The following is a 25,068-nucleotide window of genomic DNA, read 5'->3' on the forward strand; positions in this document are numbered from 1 at the left end:
TTTGTCGAGTTTCCTATTGATTCGTTATCTGAAAGATAACAATTCGGTTCGCCGTTCAGTGTTCTTTTTAAACACAATAATTGCTACCGGTGCTATTGAGTCCCAGCCCCCGTCTCCCTAATGCCTGGATACAGCCCTAGGTTATTTACAAAATTTTGTTGGTTTATATTATTTTTTTGTACCCGGAGCATGGGCGCTCCAAAAACGGAGGAAGATTTGCTAGATGTTTTCCAAAGAAATTGCCTACGAATTATTTTGGGTACCCAACTGACTATATTTCAAACAATAGGCTGTACAAAAAAAGTGTGGTTCAGTCCTGCTTTCTAGGGCTATAATGAAAGAAAGGTTGAGGTGGCTAGGGCACATTCTGCGGATGAAGGATGACAAACTGCCAAAGATTGTCCTTTTCGGCCAACCGTCTATGGCTAAATGGAAAGCAGATCGACCTCGGTTGGGGTGGGAGGATGTCGTAAGGGAAGATTTAAGGAGAATAAAAACGTCACGAGAGGGTGTAAAGAGGGATGCTGTGAATACATTGAGATCGAGGAGGAGCGTGCATAGGTGTGTTGGCTTCAGGCGGCTTGGTGCTGAGGTGAGTTGTTAGTAGTAGTAGTATAATGCCAATTAAAAATAAATAAATTCTTATGTTCCCTAGATCTAGCTGCAGTCATTAGGAGAGCTAGGATGTAAATACACAGTAATGATTATTATATTTGGAATGAGCCTTGGATGGTAAATATAGGCTAATTGTATGTTTGTCTTCCAGCTAGCGGATTAATCGAATTTCGACAAATTTACGGCCAAATTTACTTAAGTTGAAAAAAGAATACTAAAAGAAAATGCATTTTTATATTATGCAGTGTGAGAGAAAATATTCTGTCTGCCTCCTATGGTTACCCGTAAATGAGAAAATTGTGCAATTAAATATGTAGGCCCAAGAGCACGCTAAGAATTATAGCAGCTGAAGAATATAAATATATTGTGAACATGTAATTTTTTTTTTAATTATCCACATTTAATTTTTTTTTACGACAAAATGAATATTAGACACTTAATGTTACAGAATGTTTTCTATAGTCCAAATTAAAAAATAAGTAATTTCTAGAGGCGAAATCCCCCTCGCTTCCTTTACCTTTGTATGCGTAGGAGAATTTGTGGGTCTTTAAATACTTCGTTCAAATTTATAGAAGTAAAATTGAATATTCATGCGGTCAAACTCAATGCAGATCCGAAAATATGGATAATTAGAAATTAAATTCCATAGCAAGCCTTTTGAGACACAAAATAATTATATTTTTTGTCGGCCTTGCGTGTCCGACTTGTACATTTTCCGTGATTACATGCTTGAAAGCAGTCAGAATATGTATTATGATCATATACGTGTCCATGCGACAATTTACAAGTTTGGAATCAAAGCCAGAGGTGGTCTATCCACAAAAAAATAGTTCAAATGCGGAGCACGTAAAACTTTCAAAGGTTCAAACGATGCCACTTATTGAAAGATAACTTCTCTGAAAGTAAAGTTCAACTAGACACTTCAAGGTAAATAATCTTCAACTAAAACACCCCTTTAACGCAGCAAATAATTTGACTTCGTCAGGCAAGTGAGTTTCAAAATAATATCTCAGTGACCTCTACCATTTTTCTTTTTTTTTTGTGGCAGTCCACTAGTTTTCTTAATCAACCATATATGACAATCTGGTCATGACCGATAATTTCGAGCTACTGCCAATTTCCTTTATTATATTTCCAAGATATTTGCAAACCGCTTAGGTATAGTGACAACTGGATTAATGTTTTTTTTCTAGTTTATAATTATGCCTTATTTATCGAAACACTTTAGTATAAAATTTGTTAAAATTAGATAAAATCTATTTGTTCTTTACCTTTTATTATTTTATACGGGCCAGCCGAAAATTCTCCGAGTTCATGTCAAAACTGGCTTGTAGATTTCATAAAATTAATTAGCTTTGAAGTGGGCCCTGCCTAGTTCCCAAACTTAAAATGGCGAGAATTTATGGTTTTTATTACCTAAAACTGGTGGGACTCGTGAGATGAAACGTCTTTTGTTATAGAATTCGTTATTTGCCATTTGCTGCTCAAGCTATGGCGAACTTCAGTCTTTCTAACACTTTGGGATTCTTAAATTGAAATTTTTAGTTAAATTTCTAATAAAAAAAGCTTTTCAGCTTTAAATGATTTTAGTTGCTTAACATTAAAAATAATTAAACAATTTTTTCATGTCAACACTTTCATACTCAATAGAAATGCAGTAGCCTATTAAAGGCTGTTACATAAAAGGGAATAAGCTCTTGGTTTTATTTTTATCACACGGTAATTTGTTTTATGGTAAAAAATAACAACTTAATCCTTTCTTGATTCTATATAAGAGTTTTGTTTTCAATATTAGTTCTTACCCACTGCTAGACTTGCGATGCTTACCTTTGTAGGTGAGCTTTGTAACATTATATTGACCAGGTCCAGGACCGGGTGATTCCAGCTTGTCTTCTGGTTTTGAACCAAAACTGAATGCTGGGGCTTTCTTAATTGTTGATTCCTGTATGTTAATACCTGTAAGAATAAGAAGTAATACCTTAGATAGACGGGTCTTGCTGAATATATTCTGAGATTTTCCGTTTAGCACAATGTTTTGTACAATGGATATGGCAATGAAATTACTAGGTCGTTTTCTAAAATGTCTTTTCTTTTATGTAAGCCTAAGAGATGATGGATATTAATATCAAATACTTTATTAAAAAGAAAAAAAAACTTAATGAATCTCAAGTAAAGGGATGTTATTTGCGGTGTTGTTGACATTTGGGGCATACGCTTCCAGTGGTTTGCTGCGTACCCATGAACGAGCATCGGCACTCTTTGTTTTTACTTCTATTTCTGTTTTTGTCTAACCTGTTTCTGTTTTTTTCTGTTTTTCTGAAAAACATAAACAGTGACGAGGCTTAGTTCGTATCGAACATTTCCTAGATCCTTAACGAGACCAAGATGTTGCACTTCCAACAGGATAGCTGTTAGGGTTTACCGTCTGTCCCTGCGACTCAATCATGTCGCTCCCTATGCCCTACGCATATAGTTTCTGCCGTGGCTTATGCCTCTTATAATCAGAAGTTACATTCATGACATTTCGAGGGTGGTGAGGATAACAAATGCACTATTGCATAAAATAGCGCTTATTGCGAAACTCCTCATGCTTTCGTAAAGTTGTCGCCAGCTGGACTTTCCGTGAATTATGTTCCTTTCCTACTTATGTCTCCTCGTTTGATTTCCACCTGTTTTTTTTTTTTTTTTGTCCCAACTTTTAGAATTGGCCAAGGAAAAAAAATCATATGAAAATCAAAAAGTATGAAATACAGTGAAAAATGGCTAATGGCTTTTCTAATTATAGTTTCGTAAACACTTGGTAACACTTGGCTAGTTAGTCCAAGGACTCTGAGTCTAAAGAATGACCAAAGCTTGGATTTTTTTTTTTACATTTTTCTATTTTTTATATGAGACAATATTTTATGTGTCGGGTGTTTCTTCAGGTGTAAAACCAAAACGTATAAATCATGCAACTGGAAAAAAGAAAAACGGAGAGCCGCGATTTGACCGAGGCTGCAACCAATTTTTACACTCTTTTATATCTTCTTGAAAGGAAGAAATCCTTGAAAGTTTGCTTTTTTGTGTAGCCTATATCATAGGCAGCGCGCTAGCGCTGCCTAAGTAAAGAACGATGTGGGCACAATGTGTTTTTTATTTGTTTTTTTTTTTCTCCCTACCCGGGCACTTGGTATCGAAGGAGTTGTCGTAGAAACTTCAAAAATGGCTCATTCGATTGGAAATTGAAATAGACAGTACCCTTTTTAATTGTCAGAAGTATTCGAAGGGCCGCTGACACCCTCTTCTAGCCCGTTATTTCCCCACAGAAATCTTATAAAAATTTTGAGATAGTCATATTGCTTAATTCAACTCAATGCTCTTGAAATTATATCTTTGACCTGGATACTCCCCCCACAGTTTCCAGTGCACGGGTTATAAGTTATGCCCTGGGGTTATATAAAGTTTTTATTGAAATCGTTGTCGTAGAAACTTGAAAAAGGGCTCATTTGATTGGAAATTCTAAGGGCTAGTGCCCTTTTTAATTGTTGAAAGTGATTTGAGGCCAACTAACCTTCCTCTCACGCCCATATTTTCTCCAAACACATCCAATCAATATTTTAGATAGCCATTTTATTCAACGTAGTTGAAAGTTTTGGACATTAAGTTTTTAAGAAAGGAAAATCCTCCCCCCCCCCACAGCCCTCAGGGCAAGTGATGTAAGTTGTATACTGGTGGCATAAAAGGTTTTTACTGAAAACGTAGAAACTTCAAAATGGCTCCTTCTACTGGAAATTTAAAGGGCTACTGACTTTTTAATAGTTGAAAGTGATTGGAGAGCGACTAACGCCCCTCTCACGCCCATCATTTTCACAAACACATCCAATCAAAATTTGAGATATCCATTTTTTTCAACGTAGTTGAAAGTTCTTGAAATTAGGTCTTTAAGGATGATAACCCCCTTAGAGCCCTCAGTACAAGATTTGCAAGTTAGGCCCTTGGGGCACATAAAGTTTATATAGAAAGTTGTTATAGAAATTTCAAAAAGGGCTCATTTGATTGCAAATTGAAATTGCCCTTTTTAATAGTCGAAAGTGAGTGGAGAGTAATTAACCCCCCTCTTACGCCCACCATTTCCCCAAAAATATTCAACCAGAGTTTAATGATAGCCATTTTGTTAAACGTAGTTGAAAGTTCTAAAAATTATGTATTTAAGGATGAAAAACACCCCAGAGCCCCAAGGGCAAAGGCTGTAAGTTCTGCCCTGGGGGGCATATAAGGTTTTTATAGATTGAGTTGTCGTAAAACTTTAAAAGAGGCTCATTCAATTCGAAATTGAGAGGGCTAGTGCCCTTTGTAATAGTCGAAAGTGATTGGAGGGTAACTAACCCCCCTCTCACGCCCACCATTCCTCCAAACACTTCCAATCAAAATTTTCAGATAGCCATTTTTTTTCAACGTAGTAGAAAGTTCTGGAAATTAGGTCTTTGATAATGACACACACCCCTCCCCCAAGCACTCAGGGCAAGGGTTGTAAGTTATGCCCTGGGGGGCATATAAAGTTTTTATTGACAGTTTTGTCGTAGAAACTTCAAAAGCGCTCATTTGATTGGAACTTGAAAGGGCTAGGGCCATTTTTAATACTTGAAAGTGATTGGAGAACGACTACCGCCCCTCACGCCCACCATTTCCCCAAACACATCCGATCAAAATTTTGAGGTAACCGTTTTGTTGAACGTAGTTAAAAGCTCTGGCCACTTAATTTAAGAGAATGATACCCATCCTAACAGACCTTAGGGTAAGTGTTATAATTTATGTCTCGAGGGCATTTACGGTATTTATGGACAGCGCTGTCATTTCCAAAAGGGCTCATTCGATTGGAAATTGTAAGGCCTAGTGCCCTATTTAATAGTCGAAAGTGATTTGAAGGCTTGACATTTTTGTAGTAAAGATCGAAATGGGTATAATGTATTGTTTTTTGTTGTATTTTTGTTGTTGCTGTTTAGACCAGGGCACTTCGTATCGAAGGAGTTGTCGTGGGAACTTCGAAAAGGGCTCATTTGATTGAAAATAGTAAGGGCTGATGCTCTTTTTAATAGTCGAAAGTGATTTGAGGGCAACTAGTCCCCCTTCCACTCCCACCCTCCCACGCCAACCCTCCCATTTCTGCTCTTAAAATTTAAACAAATCGCAATAGCGTAGTATATCCAAGCTATCAAAGAAAGTAAACAGATTTTTTTGCGAATGGTATCAAGTTTTCCATTTCAGGTCAACTAGAGGAGGTATGAAACTAAATTAAACAGGACTATTTGTGTCCAGATTTTTAAAAGGGTGTATGTTGTTAAAAATTGCTGAAAAATTTTCTCCAGCATACAAATAGCAGGCCAAACTATAAAGTCTTTTATAAGCAAAAAATTTAATATGTTATTTTCTTTTTACCTCAAAAGAAAATGTCAATATAAAACGAACAGAAATTAATTAAAAAAAAACTTTTTCCACAAAATAAATTTTTCAAATAAAAGTAAAGAGCTTCATTAAACAAAAATTGAGCAAAAATAAAATCAAATAATCTACCAAGCGTGAAATTACCACAAATCAACATCGATAAATAAATGAAACCCAAAACGAACAGAAATTACAATAATTAACCGAGTTAAACTCAAAACGAGCAGAAATTAACATAACTTGGGCGCAAAACCCCTATTTCTTTCCAAGGCCAGAACAAAATTTGCACTTTACTAAAAAAATACAAATGAATTAACATTGTCAATTTGATTTGCGTATACGGATATTAGTAATAAAAAGGTTGATATTATTTGATTTATTAAAGTTATAAAAGTAAAAACATTTATATTTTTTCAGTAAAGTGCAAATTTTTGTTCTGGTCTTGGGAAGGAATATAGGTTTTGCGCCCAACTTATGTTAATTTCTGTTCGTTTTGAGTTTGACTCGGTTAATTATTGTAATTTCTGTTCGTTTTGGGTTTCATTTATTTATCGATGCTGATTTGTGGTAATTTCACGCTTGGTAGATTATTTGATTTTATTTTTGCTCCTTTTTTATTTAATGGAGTTCTTTACTTTTCTTTGAGAAAACTTATTTTGTGGAAAAGTTTTTTTAATTAATATTTGAAAACATTGGCTGGGTTTATAATTGCTGTGTCTACTTCGACAAAATTTGAGCAAATAATAATCAAATATCAGACTTCAGAAAGAAGCCAAGATTTTTCTTAACTGTTTTAGTCAAAGTTGTGTTGGGCAGTATACGGTAGCTAAAAACAATTTTAAGATCAATGAAAACTCATACTTATCTGAAAAATTCAAGCAAAATTATATGTACGACCAGGCACACACAGAGGAGGGAGGGATTTTGAGATATGACCCTCGCCCCACAAAAAATCTCGAGAATATTTCGTGATATTTTCCTTATTTATGGCCTCCCTTGAGAACCAAATTGTGCGCATACGCCAGTGTGCAACGATCTTGCTGTGCTATTTAATGACTTAAATAAAAATCGGCAGGGATACGCCCAGAGTTAGAAGACGCACAAATCAGAGAGTCAGGTGTCAAAATAGTACCTTCCAAATATACAAGAAACAAATTTAGTAAATCTATCATCAAAGATTTAGTTGCTAACTTCATTTATGGCTTATTAGCTGATGGACAGAAATAGTGAAAAAATAGGAGGAGGTGAGAGAGAGAGAGAAAGAGAGATAAAGAAAGGAAGAAACAGCTTGCCTATGCTTGAAGGAAGTACAATCGTTGCTGGACCGGGTGTTTGGAATTCTGCAGCTATCGGCCCTCGTCTTTTTGTTGGTGTGTAATTTCCCTGAGTTCCAGAGCCCATACTGCTTTTGGATGTCTCACTTGAACTTCTTCTAGACCTGGAAATTCATGACAATTACTTCGTGTTTGGTCGATAAAGAAATTTTCTTTATTTTCCAAGAAATCCTACTTGGACAATATCAAGAAATACCACCGCTGCATGGGAATATTGCATGTATAAAGGAAAAAGTTTGTTTTTAAAGAATTATGATTGGAAACTGCATTTAGTCACGAGAAAATAGAGAAAAAATGAACAAGGGATTTGATTTTGTCGTTAATTTACTTTACCTTGACATTCAGTTTCAGTGATTTTAAATTGGTAATGCTTATTTTTATCCTTTGAATATATGGACCTAACAACGATAAAGTTAAAAATAGCCAATCCGCGGTCGATAGTTCCACATTAGAAAGAAAGAGAAAAATGCACGGTTTCCTTACTGTAGTAATAAATCAATCATTTAGTGGCGATTTGTAAAACACGTTTTAACATACAATGCTGAACCTAAAGAGCCTAAGTACGGAAGAAAAATTTATCCGCCATGGCTTCCTGAAATCAGCAGAATTTAGTTATATTTTATTATAATTTTTTAGCTTAAATATAACTTAATTTCCTCTTGTTGAGAACAGAGGTTAAGGGAGAATTATAATTTTTTGAGCTTTCTTTATTCTAAAATATATCTTTCAAAAAAGAAGAGTGATATTATAGACTTAACTTGGAAACCTAAATATTAACTTGGAAAACCTAATAAGTAACAAAAGTAACATTTGAAAGATTATAGACGCAATTGGGGCGCTAATTTGGAAAAAAATGTATACATTAAGAGGAGTTTCTGATGCTCCAAAATGAAAACATGTTTTCCTTAAAAAAGTATTTTGGGCAATGGCAGTTCGATGATACTAAATTGCATAGAAAACGGTGACAAATATTGCGTTCCAAAGCAGACACATCTACTGCTTTTGCAGATATTACCGGAATATAGATATTGTTTAAACGTAATCCACATATGGTCTATCTCTTAGCCATTTCTTCTTTTTTTGAAGGGATTCTGCGTGACTTTCTGAATTGATTTGAAGATTTGTTTTGAATTCTGACGATTATTCTGGAAAACTGTAAACTTGTGGATACATTATTTAAAATATTAGTAAAAACTAAAGTTCTTTTTTTTAAATTTCTCCCTCGTTGTTTCGGTTCAGTTTATTTCTTCTGAATATAATCAAGATTGTAGTATCTTATCTCCATGTTACGTAAATGCAATAGATTGAACAGGAGTTATACGAAATACGAAAATTTAATTGGCTCACCTTAATAACAATATAGTTCAAGGCCAGTATGAAAATTAACATGCTAAAAAAGGGATGTCGATGACCGTTGCTTTAAATTGTTCATTATAAACTCATGTTTGTCTTAATATTCAAGGACTGGTTTTTCAAGTCAAATTTCAGCTATTATAAATTCTAAACGGGTCAAATATTAAACATCTCAAGAGTCTTGTATGTCATGGATCTGATTGTGAATATAACTGAGAATGATTGAATCAGAGCCAGCCACGTACCCTGGGATTATTTTAAACAAATTTTATTTGATAATTTGAATAGGAAGTGCCCATAAATTTAGGTTTGTTTTGAAGGGAGGGGTCCTGAAGCCCCCCCCTCCCTGCGTATGTCCTTTTAAAAGGCTGCTCTTTGCAGGAGATGTCCATCGATCTCCCTTCTGTGGCTCTTAACCAACCTCCAAATCCTACCCGTTTTTTTCTGTTTTATTCTACCTATTTTACGTCTTTGTATCTGGTCCTGGCCCTGTTGCAAACGAAGTAACCTAGTGTGCAACCCCTTAGATTGAATTTTATTCCTCGAGAAACTGAAATCATAGGTGTATTCCAGGTTGTAAGCCGTAGCAAAATTTGCTTAAACTGCCGAAGTTACTTAAAGTTGACATCCACTAGGAACCGTTGTGAAGTAATTAAGGGCTTATTATGGATTAATTTTCATAAGTTCTAAATATATCCATGTCTCTCTCGCTCTAATAATATTTTGAATATGTTTCAATCTGATAGAAATACCTATGACGATAATGATGCATATTTACTTTGCTAAAGATGCCTGTTAAACTATCTTTAGCAAAATTAACTAAAAAGGTAAGTTCAAATTTACCTTTCTATCGTTCCACCTATTAGAACGACATCATCTGAAACGAAAAACCTAATTTATAGTGATTTTTGGTCGATCCTGGAATATACCTCATATTAAAGCGATATAATACCGTCAGCGTAAAAATTGTAGCTGTGAAATGCCAAAAATGTCTCTGAGGGTCTTTGAGAGCTTTAGCAGGACCGAGAAGAACCTCTTGAGAGTGGGGGAGTGTAGCTTTGTTAAGACCGGAGTTTAGATGCTTCGATCTATATGTTGGAATTGGGAAAAAATATATAGCTTACAAGTACGTTTTCCGTAGAACAGAAGCCTAGGAGTAGCACCTTGCAACCCTCTACCAGATCTTAAGACTAATAATACCTGTATTGCCCATGGGCAGTCTTTTGTTATCTGAGCTATACTTTGAGAGTTATTATCCGAGTGCATAAATTTAGTAAATATATATATATATATATATATATATATATATATATATATATATATATATATATATATATATATATATATATATATATATATATATATATATATATATATATATATATATATATATATATATATATATATATATATATATATATATATATATATATATATATATATTATATATACAAGGCCGTACCCAGGATTTTTTTTTTCTGGAGGGGGTGTAAAAATACCACTTTACTGTGGTATTTTTCCCATTACGCAATTTGCAATAGTATCTTGAATTTTCGTAAACTTTATATCTAACTATCCTTATTTAGAGTCAAAACCATTCTTTTTGGTGCTTGCAACTGGTACATTAATTTATGTATCCAAATCTGTCATGGTTTCTAATCAGAAACTAGGGTTTCATTTCCATTATTTTTAGACTACTAACTCACATTAACCTTATAGCTTTCCACGTATCTTTCCTCGGAGGGGAAAGGATTCTTCTATGATTTGTCCGAGAGATTTCTGGCATAAAATTCTGATTTTCACCCGCCCGCCCTCGTTGAGGTTTCACCTTTGTCTTCCTATGATTACCCGCCGTTCTAGAGCACAAGCACACTCAGATCCACCCGAGGGGGGTAATACAGGGGGGGGGATCTGAACAATTTACCACAGGGAATTAAATTTACGTCACATTTGTCAAGAGTTTCTTTGGCTCACATTTTTCTGGGGCTAGTCCCGTAAGAACGACCCACTATAAAATTTCTAGGTACTTGTCTAGAATCTGGGTACACACGACAGAAAGACCGCATCGAAATATCAAAGCTGCTATTGATAAACAGGTTTGTGAGGTGTTGCTCACTCCGTGACAAAGATTTAAACATTTTTTTTTTGTTTTTTTTTTGGGGGGGGGGGGCTAAAAGGTAGCTAGGTTAGGTTAGGTTACGTATTTAATATATGCTATGCTTTACCCCCCCCCCCCCATAATGTGCAAATATATAGCCCAAATTTGTTTCTAAATTTTTATATTTTCATCCTATTTTGTTTTATTTCATTAGAAACTTCACTTCTTCACTAAACTTCACGAAACTTCACTTCTCGCGTGTATTACCCAGATTCTAGACAAGTACCTACTTCTAATATAAGGCTGCGGATTTGACAAAATAAGTGCAGGCACATATGGGGCATGTGATTTCCCGCTGCTATTGAGTAGTTTCTGCTGGTAATCCATTGAAGTGGAACTCATTCGTGAAATGGGCTAGTGTATAAAAATTGAGCCTACGACTATATTTAAATCCAGTGCATTTCACCCAAAATATGGCAAGTCAACATCTCGACATCACGGTTTGTATCAATAAAAAATTATTTTAATGTCGATTTATTTCTAGGTACAAATGGGGAAAGGAGATAATTGCCACCGCTCTAGATTCTAAAAAATAATTTTTTTGGTATTGTCTTTGAAAACAATCGGAAAAAAAAACAACAAATGGCTCCTACCTCACCTATATTTTAAAAACTAGCCTTTTTATTAGTCATCTTCATTTTTCTAAGAAAATATAGAAAAATCCATGCCCTCCCTTACCTTTCCATGAGTTGGTGCCTCATAACACGACTTGACAGGAGTGCCCCTTGAGACAGCTTAGCGGGAGGGAGTCGACTTCGAAATTTGAAATGGGGAAAACCATGTATCACTTTACATATGTTTTCTACAAAAAAGAAGTTGTATCTTTTTTTTTTTTTTTTTTAAATGCTCATTGTTATGTTTTACCTAGTCAAGAACTAGGGTTTTCTTGACAAGGGGGAGGGGGAGGAATCCCTTTGGGGGCAACGGAGGGGAACATCTAAATTTCTTTTTCGTAGCCATTATAGATTGTTACGTATTTGGAATCCACGCGGAAAAAAAGTCGTCCGAACATTTTCTCGAAAAACACTTCTATAAAAATGTCAAAAAGAAAGAATTTTAGTCTTAAGGCAAGGTTCGTTCCAAAAACTCTTTTAAAACTAAATTTAGCATATCCTTATAGATTCAAGCATTTTTTATAACATAGTAACACTTTGAATTTCAAGTCCAACTCCTTGAAAGAGGGTGTGTGCGTTCCTGCCTTTTTGAGAATCAGTCATTTTTTTTTATCAAATAAAATTTTATAGTGAACAATATTTTCATTAAATAAGTAGATGCCCACTTTTTGGATTGGAAAGCTAGCTTTTGTTAAGTTCCTGTGGCAGTTGAGAGTATGGTTTAAATAACTAACTATACCTTCGGACCAATCGACATTTTATAAGGCCTGTAGACCCAGCCCCCTGAAATCTTGCAATGTTTTGGCATTTTCTTCTATAATAACTGCATAGGCTTAATTTGCCTATTTGAATAAATTTGGCAAAAGCCTCACCAAACAAGTTACTCTACATATGTTTCGGGGGTTCACTCTTTCTTCGGATCTTTTCTCGTATCTTATTTAAATCTGGGAGAAGTGAAAAGTAAATGATTCATCCATGTTTACTATTAACATAGGCATAGATTTAATAAATCTTGTGTTTACTCGAGCAATTTATTCTTCTTTAAACACTTACTTGGAACTCTGACTGACACTATCCTAGAACAGAACCTTGTGTGAAAACGAGACTTACTGAAAACTCCGACGAGAATTATTCATCTTGTCCCTTTTGTAGCTATTTCTATGATCGTCCAATGAGAATCTAAATCGATGTCTGACGTCACAGTATCTAGAATATTATAAAATAGTTAGTCATTCGTGTTTTGTGGCGATACCTTATTTGGATAGTTAGTTCCATGCCCTTTTTCAGGCTCTGTCCATGTACTTTTGTGTGATCGTTTTCGACCAAATTTGGGAAGATTGCAACCCGATTTGCTAATTTTTGTACCCTATTTTTATTCTATTCCGATCCTGTGTTCATTTAGAAATGAACTGAAAATAAATTGACTTTAATCCGATTTTAGTACAGTAGACAACCTTTGTATTTTATAATTATTGCTGCACTTCGTCTTAAGCACTTTTTTTTCTTGCACTCGTAATCCAGGAAAAGGTTACTGGCACTGGACAGTGAAGAAGGGTAAGTTTTTAGTACAAGACCACTTCTGGATGAAACGTTGATATAATAAAAGTAGTACTATTAGATTCCTTATTATATGCTCTTTCCAAATATTATGGTCGCTTTTCTGGCAATGTACCCCCGTCCTGATGATCCTAGATATAGCCCTAGATGATATATATCTTCGTTGTTTTTCATCTCGTGGATGCTTCATGTCTTCTTTGTTAACGAGTTTCTTGCATTCTTAACCCGTGAAAAGCATTCAACCTGAGTGATTGCTATAGTATTGCGAGATAAAAATATTATTTAAAATTATGGATAACAATGGAAGGAAGCGTTATAAATCTGATTCATTAACTTTTAATTTGGTATGTATCCTAGCGATATATTCTATCTGGGACCATCAAGGGGGGGGGGTGCATTGTGAACAAAGTGACTATGATATTTGGAAATAGGGTACCTATGTATTATATTGACCCCACTCAAGTTATGATATGAGTTAAGATATGAGTAGAACCAGTTTGTTTGTTTGCAATCGGTTATAATTAGCTTATTCTTATTGAGAAAAACTATGATTTAGGTATATTTTAATTTAATATTTAATGTATAGAGGTGGTGAGGTTAGGTATTTAATATAATGCGTTCTGGGCGGCCTGCTTTCCATAATTCTTTGTTGTAGTTTCCATAATTTTATTGATAAAGTATTATACTTCATCATATTTGTGTCTATTTCAATAGGATTAACCTAACTTCACTTCTTGAGTGGAATCGCTATAATACATAAGTACCGGAAAGAGCATAAAAATGGAATTTTATGGTAAGCTACTGCTTTTATTTTATCAACATGTTTCCTTTAGAACTGGTCTGGCATTATAACTGTACCCGTAAAAGGAACAGGGTTGTCACTTCTCCTCTCCCTAAAGCTCCAAAAACTATAAAATACGAGCCAGGAAGAATTTCTTGAAAAATGAGTTTAAAAGGGTTTTTACACTGTTACTTCTGCCAGACAAAATTGACTCTTGACCCTCTCTCTCATAAAATCCTAGCTGAAACCTCCTCGCCAGCCGACAGGTATGAATTCAAGCAGCTGATTCTTCTCTATTTCATTCCCTGATCTATATTACAAATATTTCACCATATTCAACTGAAACTTACATTTAAATATATCCAATTCAGATAGTAGCCTACCACTTGAGCGCTTTTTTCAAAACTCTGATAATGGTTACAGCTTCTTTGAAACTGTTCTACTATATTTCTGAATTCTTGATTATTTCGTGCACTGTATTGGTGAAAAGTTGAAACTCGGGTTTTTTTTTTTCGTCAAAGACACTATGATAACTTATTCAAAGTTGACACGACGCCTCCTGTGCTACAACTACAACTAAACATGTAAACAACGCCCATCCTGAATTTTTTCAGAATGCAATTTCTTAATTGCTATTTTGTAGCATCACTCATGCATCTTCTTAAAGATAACACATTTTGATAGATATGATAAATTCTTCTTTGCCATTAGTAGAAATAAAAATTTTATTATGTGTTTTTTATCTTACATTGGATGTGCATTTGCGGAAACTAAATGTCTTGCCAAGACCTTGACTCAAAATTAAGAGGGGCTAGAAATTTATTTCTTAAAAACTGTTTCTAATTAAAAATAAATACAATTTTATTTTGTATTTATAATGAGACATGTTGTATTTCTGGAAAATGTTTTTTTTTTTTTTTTTTTTTAGCCACACGGACTGAATGTAAAAGTTGGAAAAAGGAAATGGACATGTATCGCAAAATTATTTTTGCACGAAAATTCAACCCCTCGAAAATGGCTTCAGATCAAAATGAAAAGTGTACCATTGGAGTCAGCAAGATCGAAATATTTTTGCACGAAAATCATAGTCCCCCTCCTTGAACCTTGAACGACAAGGAAAATCATTTTTTTGCATGGGTAGCACTTGAAATGTGTCTTCTTTTTTTTCTCTTTTTTTTACGGGCCTAGCGGGCTACCAGAACATCACAGAGAGATGCTTAATGGCTCATTCAAAAGCTATTTCTCATATCAACGTGTTTTTTATAAATTCGGCCATCTGCAAGTGCCATGTGACACTAAAATGAGACTTTTTGTGCCATTTCTCAAGGGCTGGCACTGACAGGCTACCAGAACATCGTAGACAGATCTATTTTAGCTAATATAAAAGATATTGCTCATATCTACGTCCTTCATATAAATTCCACCATCAGAAAGTTCCAAATGGCACCAAAAACGGCACTTTTGTTGCCGTGTCTCAAGTGGAAAAGCTAGGGCTATTGGGCTAGCGGAACTTATAATAGTGATGTTTAATTGCTCCCGTACACTCCCCCTCTCAGCCCCCTTAGTAAATTTCATAAATCGTCTGCTCATCAGTAAGCTACTGAAACATTAGCAGGCTACCACACTATCGTAGATAGATGTTTAGTGGCTCAATTAAAAGCTATTCCTCATATTTACTGGGTTTTTAAAAATTGCTGCCATCTATTAGGTTTCACAGATTTATGTTAACTAATTTCTGGGAAGAACTTGCAATGAACTCTTTGTCATGGTTGGATCATTAGCTGCAACCTAGTAAAGAGCGAACCACAGCCCATAGTAACTAAAAGTTAAAAAATCTTAAAACGGTTTTTTTTTCTTCTTCTGTTATATAGAGAGATGCTTAAGAGCTCATTTGAAAGCTATTTCTCATATGTAAGTGGTTTATATAAATTTCGTCGTCTGCAAGTGCCATATGGCACGAAAAAAGGCACTTTTTATGCCGTTTCTCGAGGGTTGGGGCTAGCGGCCTACCAGAACATCTTAGATAGATTTTTGATAGCTCATTTTTTAATAGCTCATTTGAAAATTTTTGCGGTACTTTTCTATTATATAAAACACACTCGAGAAGTGAAGCTTGGTGACAATAAAATATGATGAAAATATTAAAACGAAAAAATAGTAAAAAAAGAGAAAAACGAGGATTATACAAGCCAGTGAAAAATATGGACTAAAATGCAAATATTTCGGTCAAGACCTCCGCTTGACCGTCCTCAGTGCCAGATTTTTTTTTTTAGTAATTTTAATGTTATTATCTTGCACTGAGGACGGTCAAGCGGAGGTCTTGACCGAAATATTTGCATTTTATTCCATATTTTCACTGGCTTGTATAATCCTCGTTTTTCTCTTCTTTTTTTTACTATTGTTTCGTTTTATCATGTTTAGCCAGTGTGGTCTCAGAAATTATTGATGAAAATAGAAAACTTCATTAGTAAAATTGTGAGGGTCATTTGTAAATTATTTAATTGGGAGCTTCGGCGTCGGCTGACCGTCTCAAAGACAAAGAAAAGCTCATTATTAACGCGGTTCTTGAGAATATAGAGTCTCACCATGGATGTTCAAGAATCATTTCAGAGTGTTGGAACGGCTACAACACAGCTGAAGTGGAACAAGCAGGCTTCACTCATTTGAAAGTGAACCACAAAAATAATTTTGTCGACTAGAAACCGGCGTTTCTTCCCAAAAAGTAGAGAGAATGTAAGGTTCCGCAAAGTGGAGGAACAAATGGCACCGAGGTACATCCCGCCATCATTTACATTCATACTTAGTAGAGTACATGTGATGAGAGGCAGTAAAGGCAGAAGGCCGACTTCGTTTTAACGCGATTCTTGAGGACATTTCTGCTTTCTGGGAGCATATTTCCAAGTTGTAGTTTTCACAATTTTGCTAATAAAGTATTCTATTTTCATCATATTGTTTTTTCGTTAGGTTAAAAGGTTTGGTTAGGTTAAAATAGGTTTTAGGTTACGTATTTAATGTATGCTATTCTTTAACCCCCCCCCCTAAGGTACAACTATATAGCCCAAATTTGTTTTTAACCTATTATGATGAAAATATTTTCATCATAATTTTGTTTTATTTCATTAGCATTCACCAAACTTTACTTCTCGAGTGTGTTTGATATAATATACAAGTACCACTTTTGCTCATATCTACGTGTTTTTTTATCAATTCTACCAGTCGTAAGTGAGATATAGCACTGAAAACAACACTTTTGGCTCTACTTCTTAAGTGGAAAATCTTGGAAGCATAAAACAATATCATTGTAATAATTATGGTCAATAAACCCTTAACTGAAGTTTTGCAAGAATTCCTCCTTCAGGCCCCCTTAATAAGCTATGCAATTAAAGTCCTACAAACACTAATATATTAAATTACATTATTAGAGGCGGGGTTCTGCTAATACAGTGCTGGACTTCAAATTTGATTATCATGTGTTCGATTCCAGCTTGTTCCTTTTTTTTATATATATAATTGTTTGTCTCTTCTTATCATAACTTTTCAGATAATCCACCATTTTTGCAAATAGGATGCACTCATTTTTAAAGCATATCCCGGGAAGGCTCATTTTAAGCCTATTACTCATGTCCACGTGCTTTTTATCAGTTTGACCATCCAAAAGTGCCATATTAAAACGGCACTTTTGGTACCACTTTTTAAGTGGAAGAGTTTGGAAGCATAAAACGGTACCATTGCAATGCTTATGGTCCAAAACCCTTAACTGGAAGTTTATAAAACCCCTCACATATTCTTCCCATCCACACCCTCTTATTTAATTTCTTGAATCGCCTACTCACCTCAAAAGTAAAAGATTATTGCGAAAAAAAATAACTAAAACTAAAAAATCTTCAATTGAAAATTCACCAAAATTCACCTTGAATGATCAACAGCTTTGAATTGAACTATCAAACATCACTCTGCGATGAAGCCTGTGTGCTAGTTCTAATGGAGGTAACTGAGGGGAAGATATGTCCTCACCCCCTTAGTTGTTTGCTCCTGCCTAGGTTTTGAAAAACACCTTTTTTTTTGGTCATTTCATTGGAAAAGGCACTTTTTTCATTTAAAAAATGGGGAAACAATCGAAAGTGCTCTTTATGGGAATGTGCTATCAAGTCAAATTTATAAAAAGTGATTAGGTATAAATATCAGCTTTTAAATGAGCCCTTAAACAGCTCTCTTTCGTTACAGTAGCCTTCTAGTTTCTAATAGTCAGTAGATGATTTATAAAGCCCTGTCTTCATTATGGTTTTTTCAGGCGAAGTCGGCCGAGTAAAAACAGCTTTTTGCTCATCGAAAAACAAACGTTCCTGAAGAATATGTACTGTTTTGTGAAGTATGGATAATGAACTTTATGTTATAGACTGAAAGTTTTTCGTAGCTGTCAAGGTTGTTAGCATTATTTTCTAGAGGTGTCTTATCTCCCATACATCGGTGATAATTAGAAATTATACTAAAAATAAGTTTTCAACTGAAACTAAGGAGTGACATTAAAATTTAAAATGAAAAAACATTATTTCTTATAAATAAAAAAGATCATGACAGAATTGTTTCTACATTAAATTTTAATCAAAAACAAACAAAGATTAGTTTTAAAAAACAAAGTTTTTCCGGGGGAAGTAAAGAGCGAAGTTGAAACTTGAAACGGACAAAAATTACTACTTCACAGCCTATCTAATATATATCAATAAAACTAGTACAAATAAACCAACTAATTATGTTCCCTCATGCTTTTAGGATTATAAAAACTAGTGCTTTACTGAAAACACAAAACAATATAGGAGTTTTGGTACAGTAAAAGCAAACTAATTAAGGACACTTTTTACAGAATAATTATATTATTAATCCCTTTTAGGATCAACCCCTTAGATAAAGCAATAATCAATTTTAGGATGGTTGCTTTATTTATTTATTTTTACGTTGAATTTGGCATCACTTCTGCACAATTGCTCAGTTCAATGACTGGCTCTCGTTTTGGTCCTGAAAAGGACATGTCATGATAAGTTTGTACAGAAGTTCGAAGTAAAGCCATCTTGATAGTATTAGGACTATAGACTAGCTTTAGAATTTGTATCATCTTCAAAATTCACTGTTGTATAGAGAGAAATAATCGGATTTCCGAAGTTCCTATTATGTCTTATTTTATCTTCATTTCGAGTAATACTAAAGCATATTTCTTACAATTTCAGACTGTATATTACTCAGTATTAGTATTACAGTTGGTAAGACCAAATTGCTACCTGATAAATCATTCCAATATTTCGGTATGCTGTTCAATTACTTTGTGGCTATTAAAAAAAAATAATTAATTTTATGCTTATGTTTTAAAGATAATTTTAATTGTATACTGAAAGTTACTGTCACAACTGGTGTAAGACTATGAAAAACTTTATAGATTCGTTTATTGTTGTTAGCCTACATACTCACTTTTGACTCTCAAATCAATATTCTTGTTTTTTATACTTGACTTTTGTGTTTTCAGTAAAGAGCTAGTTTTTTTATAATCCTAAAAGCACAGGGAAACATAATTAGTTGGTTTATTTGTACTAGTTTTATTGGTGTATAATAGATAGGCTGTGAAGTAGTAATTTTGTCCATTTTAAGTTTCAACTTCGCTCTTTACTTCCCTCGAAATAACTTTGTTTTTTTAATTATCAGGTCACCAGCCAGATTAGTTAGGCTAGATATCCATCAGTAGATCCTGCCATATATTATGGGAGCGATGAAATCTCTCTGAGGCTCCCCTCATAAGGATTTTAGTCATTCTGGTTTCTAACTACTAATAAGACTCGCACCGGAGACAGATGTCAAAACTGTCGAATGGTGCCACCTTTACATCGTTCTACGAGAGGCTCAAGCTAATTCCATGCGATGAGGATTAAAATTTTTGAATGAATTTCTCAGTCTTGACATTGTTTATCTCGCTTAACATTGCTTCAAACACAAGTCAAACAGTTCGTGGTAACGAACTGCAAGTAAGGAGCGACCCGGCTCAATGGTAACCAAAACTCTAAAAAACGGAATTATGATACCAATAGGCTCAAATCAAAATCAAAAGAATCAGATTTTAATGCTGATTTCAAATATATAAGTTTCATCAAGTTTATTTTTACCCATCAAAAGTTACGCGCCTGAGAAAATTTGGCTGATTTTAGAAAAAAGGGGGAAATACCCCCTAAAAGTTATAGAACGTTAATGAAAATCACACCATCATATTCAGCGTATCAGAGAACCCTACTGTAGAGGTTTTAAGCACCTATCTACAAAAATGGGGAATTTTGCATTTTTTGCCAGAAGAAAGATCACGGATGCGTGTTTATTTGTTTTTTGTTTTTTGTTTTTTTTTTTTTTTTTTTCTCAGGGGTGATCGTATAGATCCAGTGGCCCTAGAATATCGTGGGAGGGCTCATTGGAACGGAAATTAAAAGGTCTAGTGCCATTTTTAAGTGACCAAAAAAATGGAGGGCAACTAGGCCCCCTCCCACGCTCATTTTTTTCCCAAAGTCACCCGATCAAAATTTTGAGATATCCATTTTGTTCAGCATGGTCGAAAATATGATAACTATGTCTTTTAGGATGACTTAATCCCCGAAGTCCCCGGGGGGATGGCTGAAAGCTATGAACTTTACCCAATGTTAACATATAGTATTGGTTATTGGGAAGTATACAGACGTTTTCAGGGGGAATTTTTTTCTGGTAGGTGGGAGGTGTAGTTGGGGGGTTATATGGGTGGATCTTTCCATGAAGGAAGTTTTTATGGGGGAAGGGACATTGCTATGTCGGGGGTGCCGGATTTCCCAGTATTATTAAAGAAAAAGATCAGAAATTAAATAAAAAAAACAACAAGTTTTTCAACTGAAAGTAAGGAGCAACATCAAAACTTAAAACGAACAGAAAATATTACATATATTATTGGGTTCATCCCCTAGTCAATACCTCGCTCTTTAAGCCAAAGATTTTTTAGTACTTTCATAAGAGCCATTTATTCTAATTAACGGCCTTTGTGATGAAGAGGTCATTTTTAAAGAATGGGAACAAAATTCGAACTTTAGCTTAAACAGATAGGTATTGACTAGGGAGTGAACCCCCTAATATACGTATTAAGAATCCATGAATATAGAAGTTCATTAGGTAAGTTAATTCGTATGTTACGTATATTTATTACTAAAAAAACGTTCGTAAATAAAATTAAACAAGTTTCGAGAAAGCCATTTAACCAAATAAAAGTAAAATTAATATGCAAATTTTGTTTTAATCATTCATGTGCGGTGAGCCAAAATCAAAACCTGCATTAATTTAAAAACGTTCAAAAATTAAATAAAAAAAAAAGTTTTTTAACTGAAAGTAAGGAACGACGTTAAAACTTAAAACGAACAGAAAATATTCCGTATATGAAAGGTGCTGTCCCCTCCTCAACGCCTCGCTCTTTACGCTAAAGTTTGACTTTCTCACAACTCTATTTTTTTAAACCATAAAAAACTTTAGCGTAAAGAGCGAGGCGTTGAGGAGGGGACAGCCCCATTCATATACGGAAAAATTTCTTTTCATTTTAAATTTTAACGTCGTTCCTTGCTTTCAGTTAAAAAAAACTTGTTTTTTCCCTCCAATCACTTCGACTATTAAAAAGAGCACTAGCAACTCCAATTTTCAATTGAATGACCCCTTTTTGAAGTTTCTACGACTACTCCTTCGATACGAAGTGCCCGGGTATAGAGAAAGAAGAAGAAAAAAATAATACATTGTGCCAACATCGTTCTTTACTTTACGTTCTTTACGTTCGTTGTCGTAGAAACTTCAAAAAAGGCTCATTCGATTGGACATTCAAAGGGCTAGTGCCCTTTTTAATAGTCAAAAGTGAATGGAGGACAACTAGCCCCCCCCCCCACGCCCATCATTCCCCCACACACCTCAACTTAAAATTTTTATATACCCATTTTGTTTAGCGTAGTTTATTTCCATAGAGAAAATATGTTTTTGAGGAGGACACCCCCCACAACCCTAGGGTTAAGGGTTGTAAGTTATGCCCTGAGGGCATATAAGAACGATGTTGGCACAATATATCATTTTTTTTTCCTTTAGAGCAGGACACTTCGTATCGAAGAATTTGTTATAAAAAGTTCCAAAACGACTCATTCGATTGGAAATTGAATTTGTTCGCATCCTCTTTTATAGTTAAAAGTGATAGGAAGCCAACTAAAGCGCGTTCCACGCCCTCTATATCCTGAATTCTATCCAATCAAAATTTTGAGATAGCCATTTTGTTCAGCGTAGCTGATTTCCATATATAAATTATGTTTTTGAGGAGGAAACTCCCCCACAGCCTTCAGGGCAAGGGTTGTAAGTTATGCCCTGGGGGCATATCAGGTTTTTATTGAAGGCGTTGTCGTAGAAACTTCAAAAACGGCTCATTCGATTGAAAATTCAAAGGGCTAATGCCTATTTTAATAGTAGAAAGTGATTGGAGGGCAACTAGCCCCCCCCCCCACGCCCATCATTCCCCCAAACACATCCAATCAAAGTTTTGAGATAGCCATTTTGTTCAGCGTAGTTGATTTTCAGATAAAAATTATTTTTTTGAGGAGGACACTCCCCCATAGCGTTTAGGGCAAGGGTTGTAAGTTATGCCCTGGGGGTTTATAAGGTTTTTATTGAAAGCTGTGTCATAGAAATTTGAAAAAAGGCTCATTAGATTAGAAATTCAAAAGGCTAGTGCCTTTTCTAATAGTCAAAAGTGATTGGAGGGCAACTAACCCCCTCTCACGCCGATCTTTTCCTCAAACACATCCAATCAAAATTTTGAGATAGCCATTTTGTTCAGTGTTGTGGATTTCCAGATAGAAATTATGTTTTTGAGGAGGACACTCCCCAACAGCCCACAGGGCAAGGGTTGTAAGGTATGTCCTGGGGGCATATAACGTTTTTATAGAACGTGTCGCCGTAGAAACTTCAAAAAGGGATCCTTCCATTGGAAATTAAAATGACTAGTGCCCTTTTTAATAGTCGAAAGTGATTGGAAGGTAACTAACACCCCTTCCACGCCCACCTTTTCCCCAAACATATCCAATCAAAATTTTTCGATAGTCATTTTGTTCCACGCAGTTTAAAGTTCAGGAAATTCTATATTTGAGCAGGACACTCCCCCCACAGTCTTCAGGGCAAGGATTATAAGTTATGCCCTGGGCGCATATAAGGTTTTTATTGATATCTTTGTCTTAGAAACTTGAAAAAGGGCTCAATCGATTGGAAATTCAAAGGGCCAGTGTCCTTTTTAATAATCAAAAGTGATTAGAGGGCAGCTAACCCCCCTCACGCCCACCTTTTCCCCAGGCACATCCAATGAAAATTTTGAGATACCAATTTTGTTCAACGTAGTTGAAAGGTTCTGGAAATTAGGTCTTTATGGATGAGAACCCATCCCCCCCGACAGCCCACAGGGCAAGGGTTGTAAGTTATGCCCTGGGAGCATGTAAGGTTTTTATAGAAAGTGATGTTGTAAAATCATCAAAAAGGGCTCATCAAACACCAATGAACATCAAATACAAATGAATGTGCATTGTCAGTTTAATATACATATACTGATATTATCAAATGTTAATTTTATTTGATCTATAAAAGTTATAAAAGTAAAAACATTTATATTTTTTTCAGTAAAGTGCAAATTATGTTCTGGCCTTGGGAATTTATAGGGGTTTTGAGCCCTACTTATATTAATTTCTGCTCGTTTTGAGTTTGACTCATTTATTTATTTTGATTTCAGTTCGTCGTGAGTTTCATTGAAGTCTCGATGCTAATTTATGGTAATCTAACACTTGGTACAATGGTTTATTTTATTTCGGCTCATTTTTTGTTAAGGTGTATGAATTATTTTACTTGGATAAACTTATTTTGTGGAAAAGGTTTTTTAAATTAATATATAATAAGGAAAGTAGCAAATGCTCCCAAACTTTCTGACTCATCATCTACTCCTTGACATTTATTTAGCCTACTCCTCCTTACAAGCTAAAACTTTCTAACATTAACGATGAAAGTGAGAAAAGTAGCATATTTATGTGATAGCAGATATGTACTATAAATGATACACGCAGTCCTCCGGATGGATAAGAACCGTATAATAGTTTTTATTAAGTAGCTTACATGGCGGTAAGGGAAAGGAAGACACCATAAACAAGGTTGGTATTAAACCTTACATAATCGGTTAAGATCCAAAAATATATTAAGGAGGTGGACAAAGCTCAAGTTGAAGCTTTAAACAGGGAAGGATTAGGAAAAAACGTAAGCCTATGTGCTGGTCTCAATAGATTTAATGCTGTAATAACATAGTAGTGATAGTAGTTTAATGACAACATCTGAAATTTGGTTCTATTTCTTCTTTTTTTACCGCATACATAGTTAGAAAGTGAATGAGTGAATACATCTTTAAACTAAAAAAAAAAACAGATACCAGATATATGCAGAAAGTTTTTTTTTGGGAGAGAGACGGGGTGTAGACTCCGTTAGTTAAATCAAAAACATACGATTCCTGTGAAATTCTTAAGCAATGAGGTAAAATATACCCCCAATGGACGTGCCTAATAGAAGCCAAGGCCGTACCCAGGATTTTTTTTTCGGAGGGGGTTCTACTAAAAAAAATATTTCGGGGGGGGGGGGGGTTAACACAAAAAACCTTAAAAAACGCACACAAATTTTTTTTATATCCATTTTGTTAAGTTTTTACGAGTCAAACAAACATTTTGGGAAGGGGGGGGGGTTCAAACCCCCCTACCCCCCCCCCCCCCTCTGGGTACGACCTCGAAAGAAGCCATATCTTTTAAGTCATTGTGCAACTTGCAAACATGCAAGAGGTCAACTTGTATTTAATTAGAGCTTGTTTGGTGATAGGAGACCTGTATTTAGTCTTGTTCGCTTTTTTTTCTCAATTTATATCTGACAGAAAAGAAATTAAGTTTCAAAGAGATTCGAGACTCTTAAATTTTAAAAGCCATTGCTTAAGATTTGCGACGGCAGGTTTTAATGTAATGTTTGCTCTAAGTTTCGCCGTACCTTGAATATTACAAAATGTGAAAGATTTTTTGCTTAAAATTTTTATTTGTACATTAAATCTCGGTTTAGCTGAATATTCCAGTCTCCACGAAATAAACTGTGCTAGTTAATAACTGTTATGGCAAACTATTCTGCAATAAAGTATTTGGAGTAATGTTCGAT

General features: G+C 34.9%; 2 protein-coding genes across 6 annotated transcripts in view; one reads left to right on the top strand and one right to left on the bottom strand.

The window, feature by feature from the left end:
* The window catches only part of LOC148955453 (ciliary microtubule associated protein 1A-like), a 67,273-nt gene extending 52,901 nt beyond the window's left edge, over nucleotides 1-14,372 (bottom strand). The window contains exons 1-4 of one of the 3 annotated variants that reach the window (XM_089102337.1): nucleotides 14,184-14,372; nucleotides 12,606-12,701; nucleotides 7,329-7,474; nucleotides 2,443-2,571 (exon numbers count right to left, since the gene is read on the bottom strand). In XM_089102337.1, the coding sequence (XP_088958463.1) occupies nucleotides 2,443-2,571; nucleotides 7,329-7,474; nucleotides 12,606-12,631 (301 nt within the window). In that variant the 5' untranslated portion in view covers nucleotides 12,632-12,701; nucleotides 14,184-14,372. Of the gene's footprint in view, nucleotides 1-2,442; nucleotides 2,572-7,328; nucleotides 7,475-11,559; nucleotides 11,678-12,548; nucleotides 12,702-14,183 lie in introns of those variants that run through there. The other 2 variants (XM_089102343.1, XM_089102348.1) reach the window with 2 other exon arrangements.
* The window catches only part of barc (RRM1_TatSF1_like and RRM2_TatSF1_like domain-containing protein barc), a 178,427-nt gene that overhangs the window by 87,101 nt on the left and 66,258 nt on the right, over nucleotides 1-25,068 (top strand). The window lies entirely within an intron of this gene.

Source organism: Artemia sp. Qi Xiang Cuo, chromosome 2 (genome assembly GCF_049724085.1).
Source record: "Artemia sp. Qi Xiang Cuo chromosome 2, ASM4972408v1, whole genome shotgun sequence".
Lineage (NCBI taxonomy): Eukaryota > Metazoa > Arthropoda > Branchiopoda > Anostraca > Artemiidae > Artemia > Artemia sp. Qi Xiang Cuo.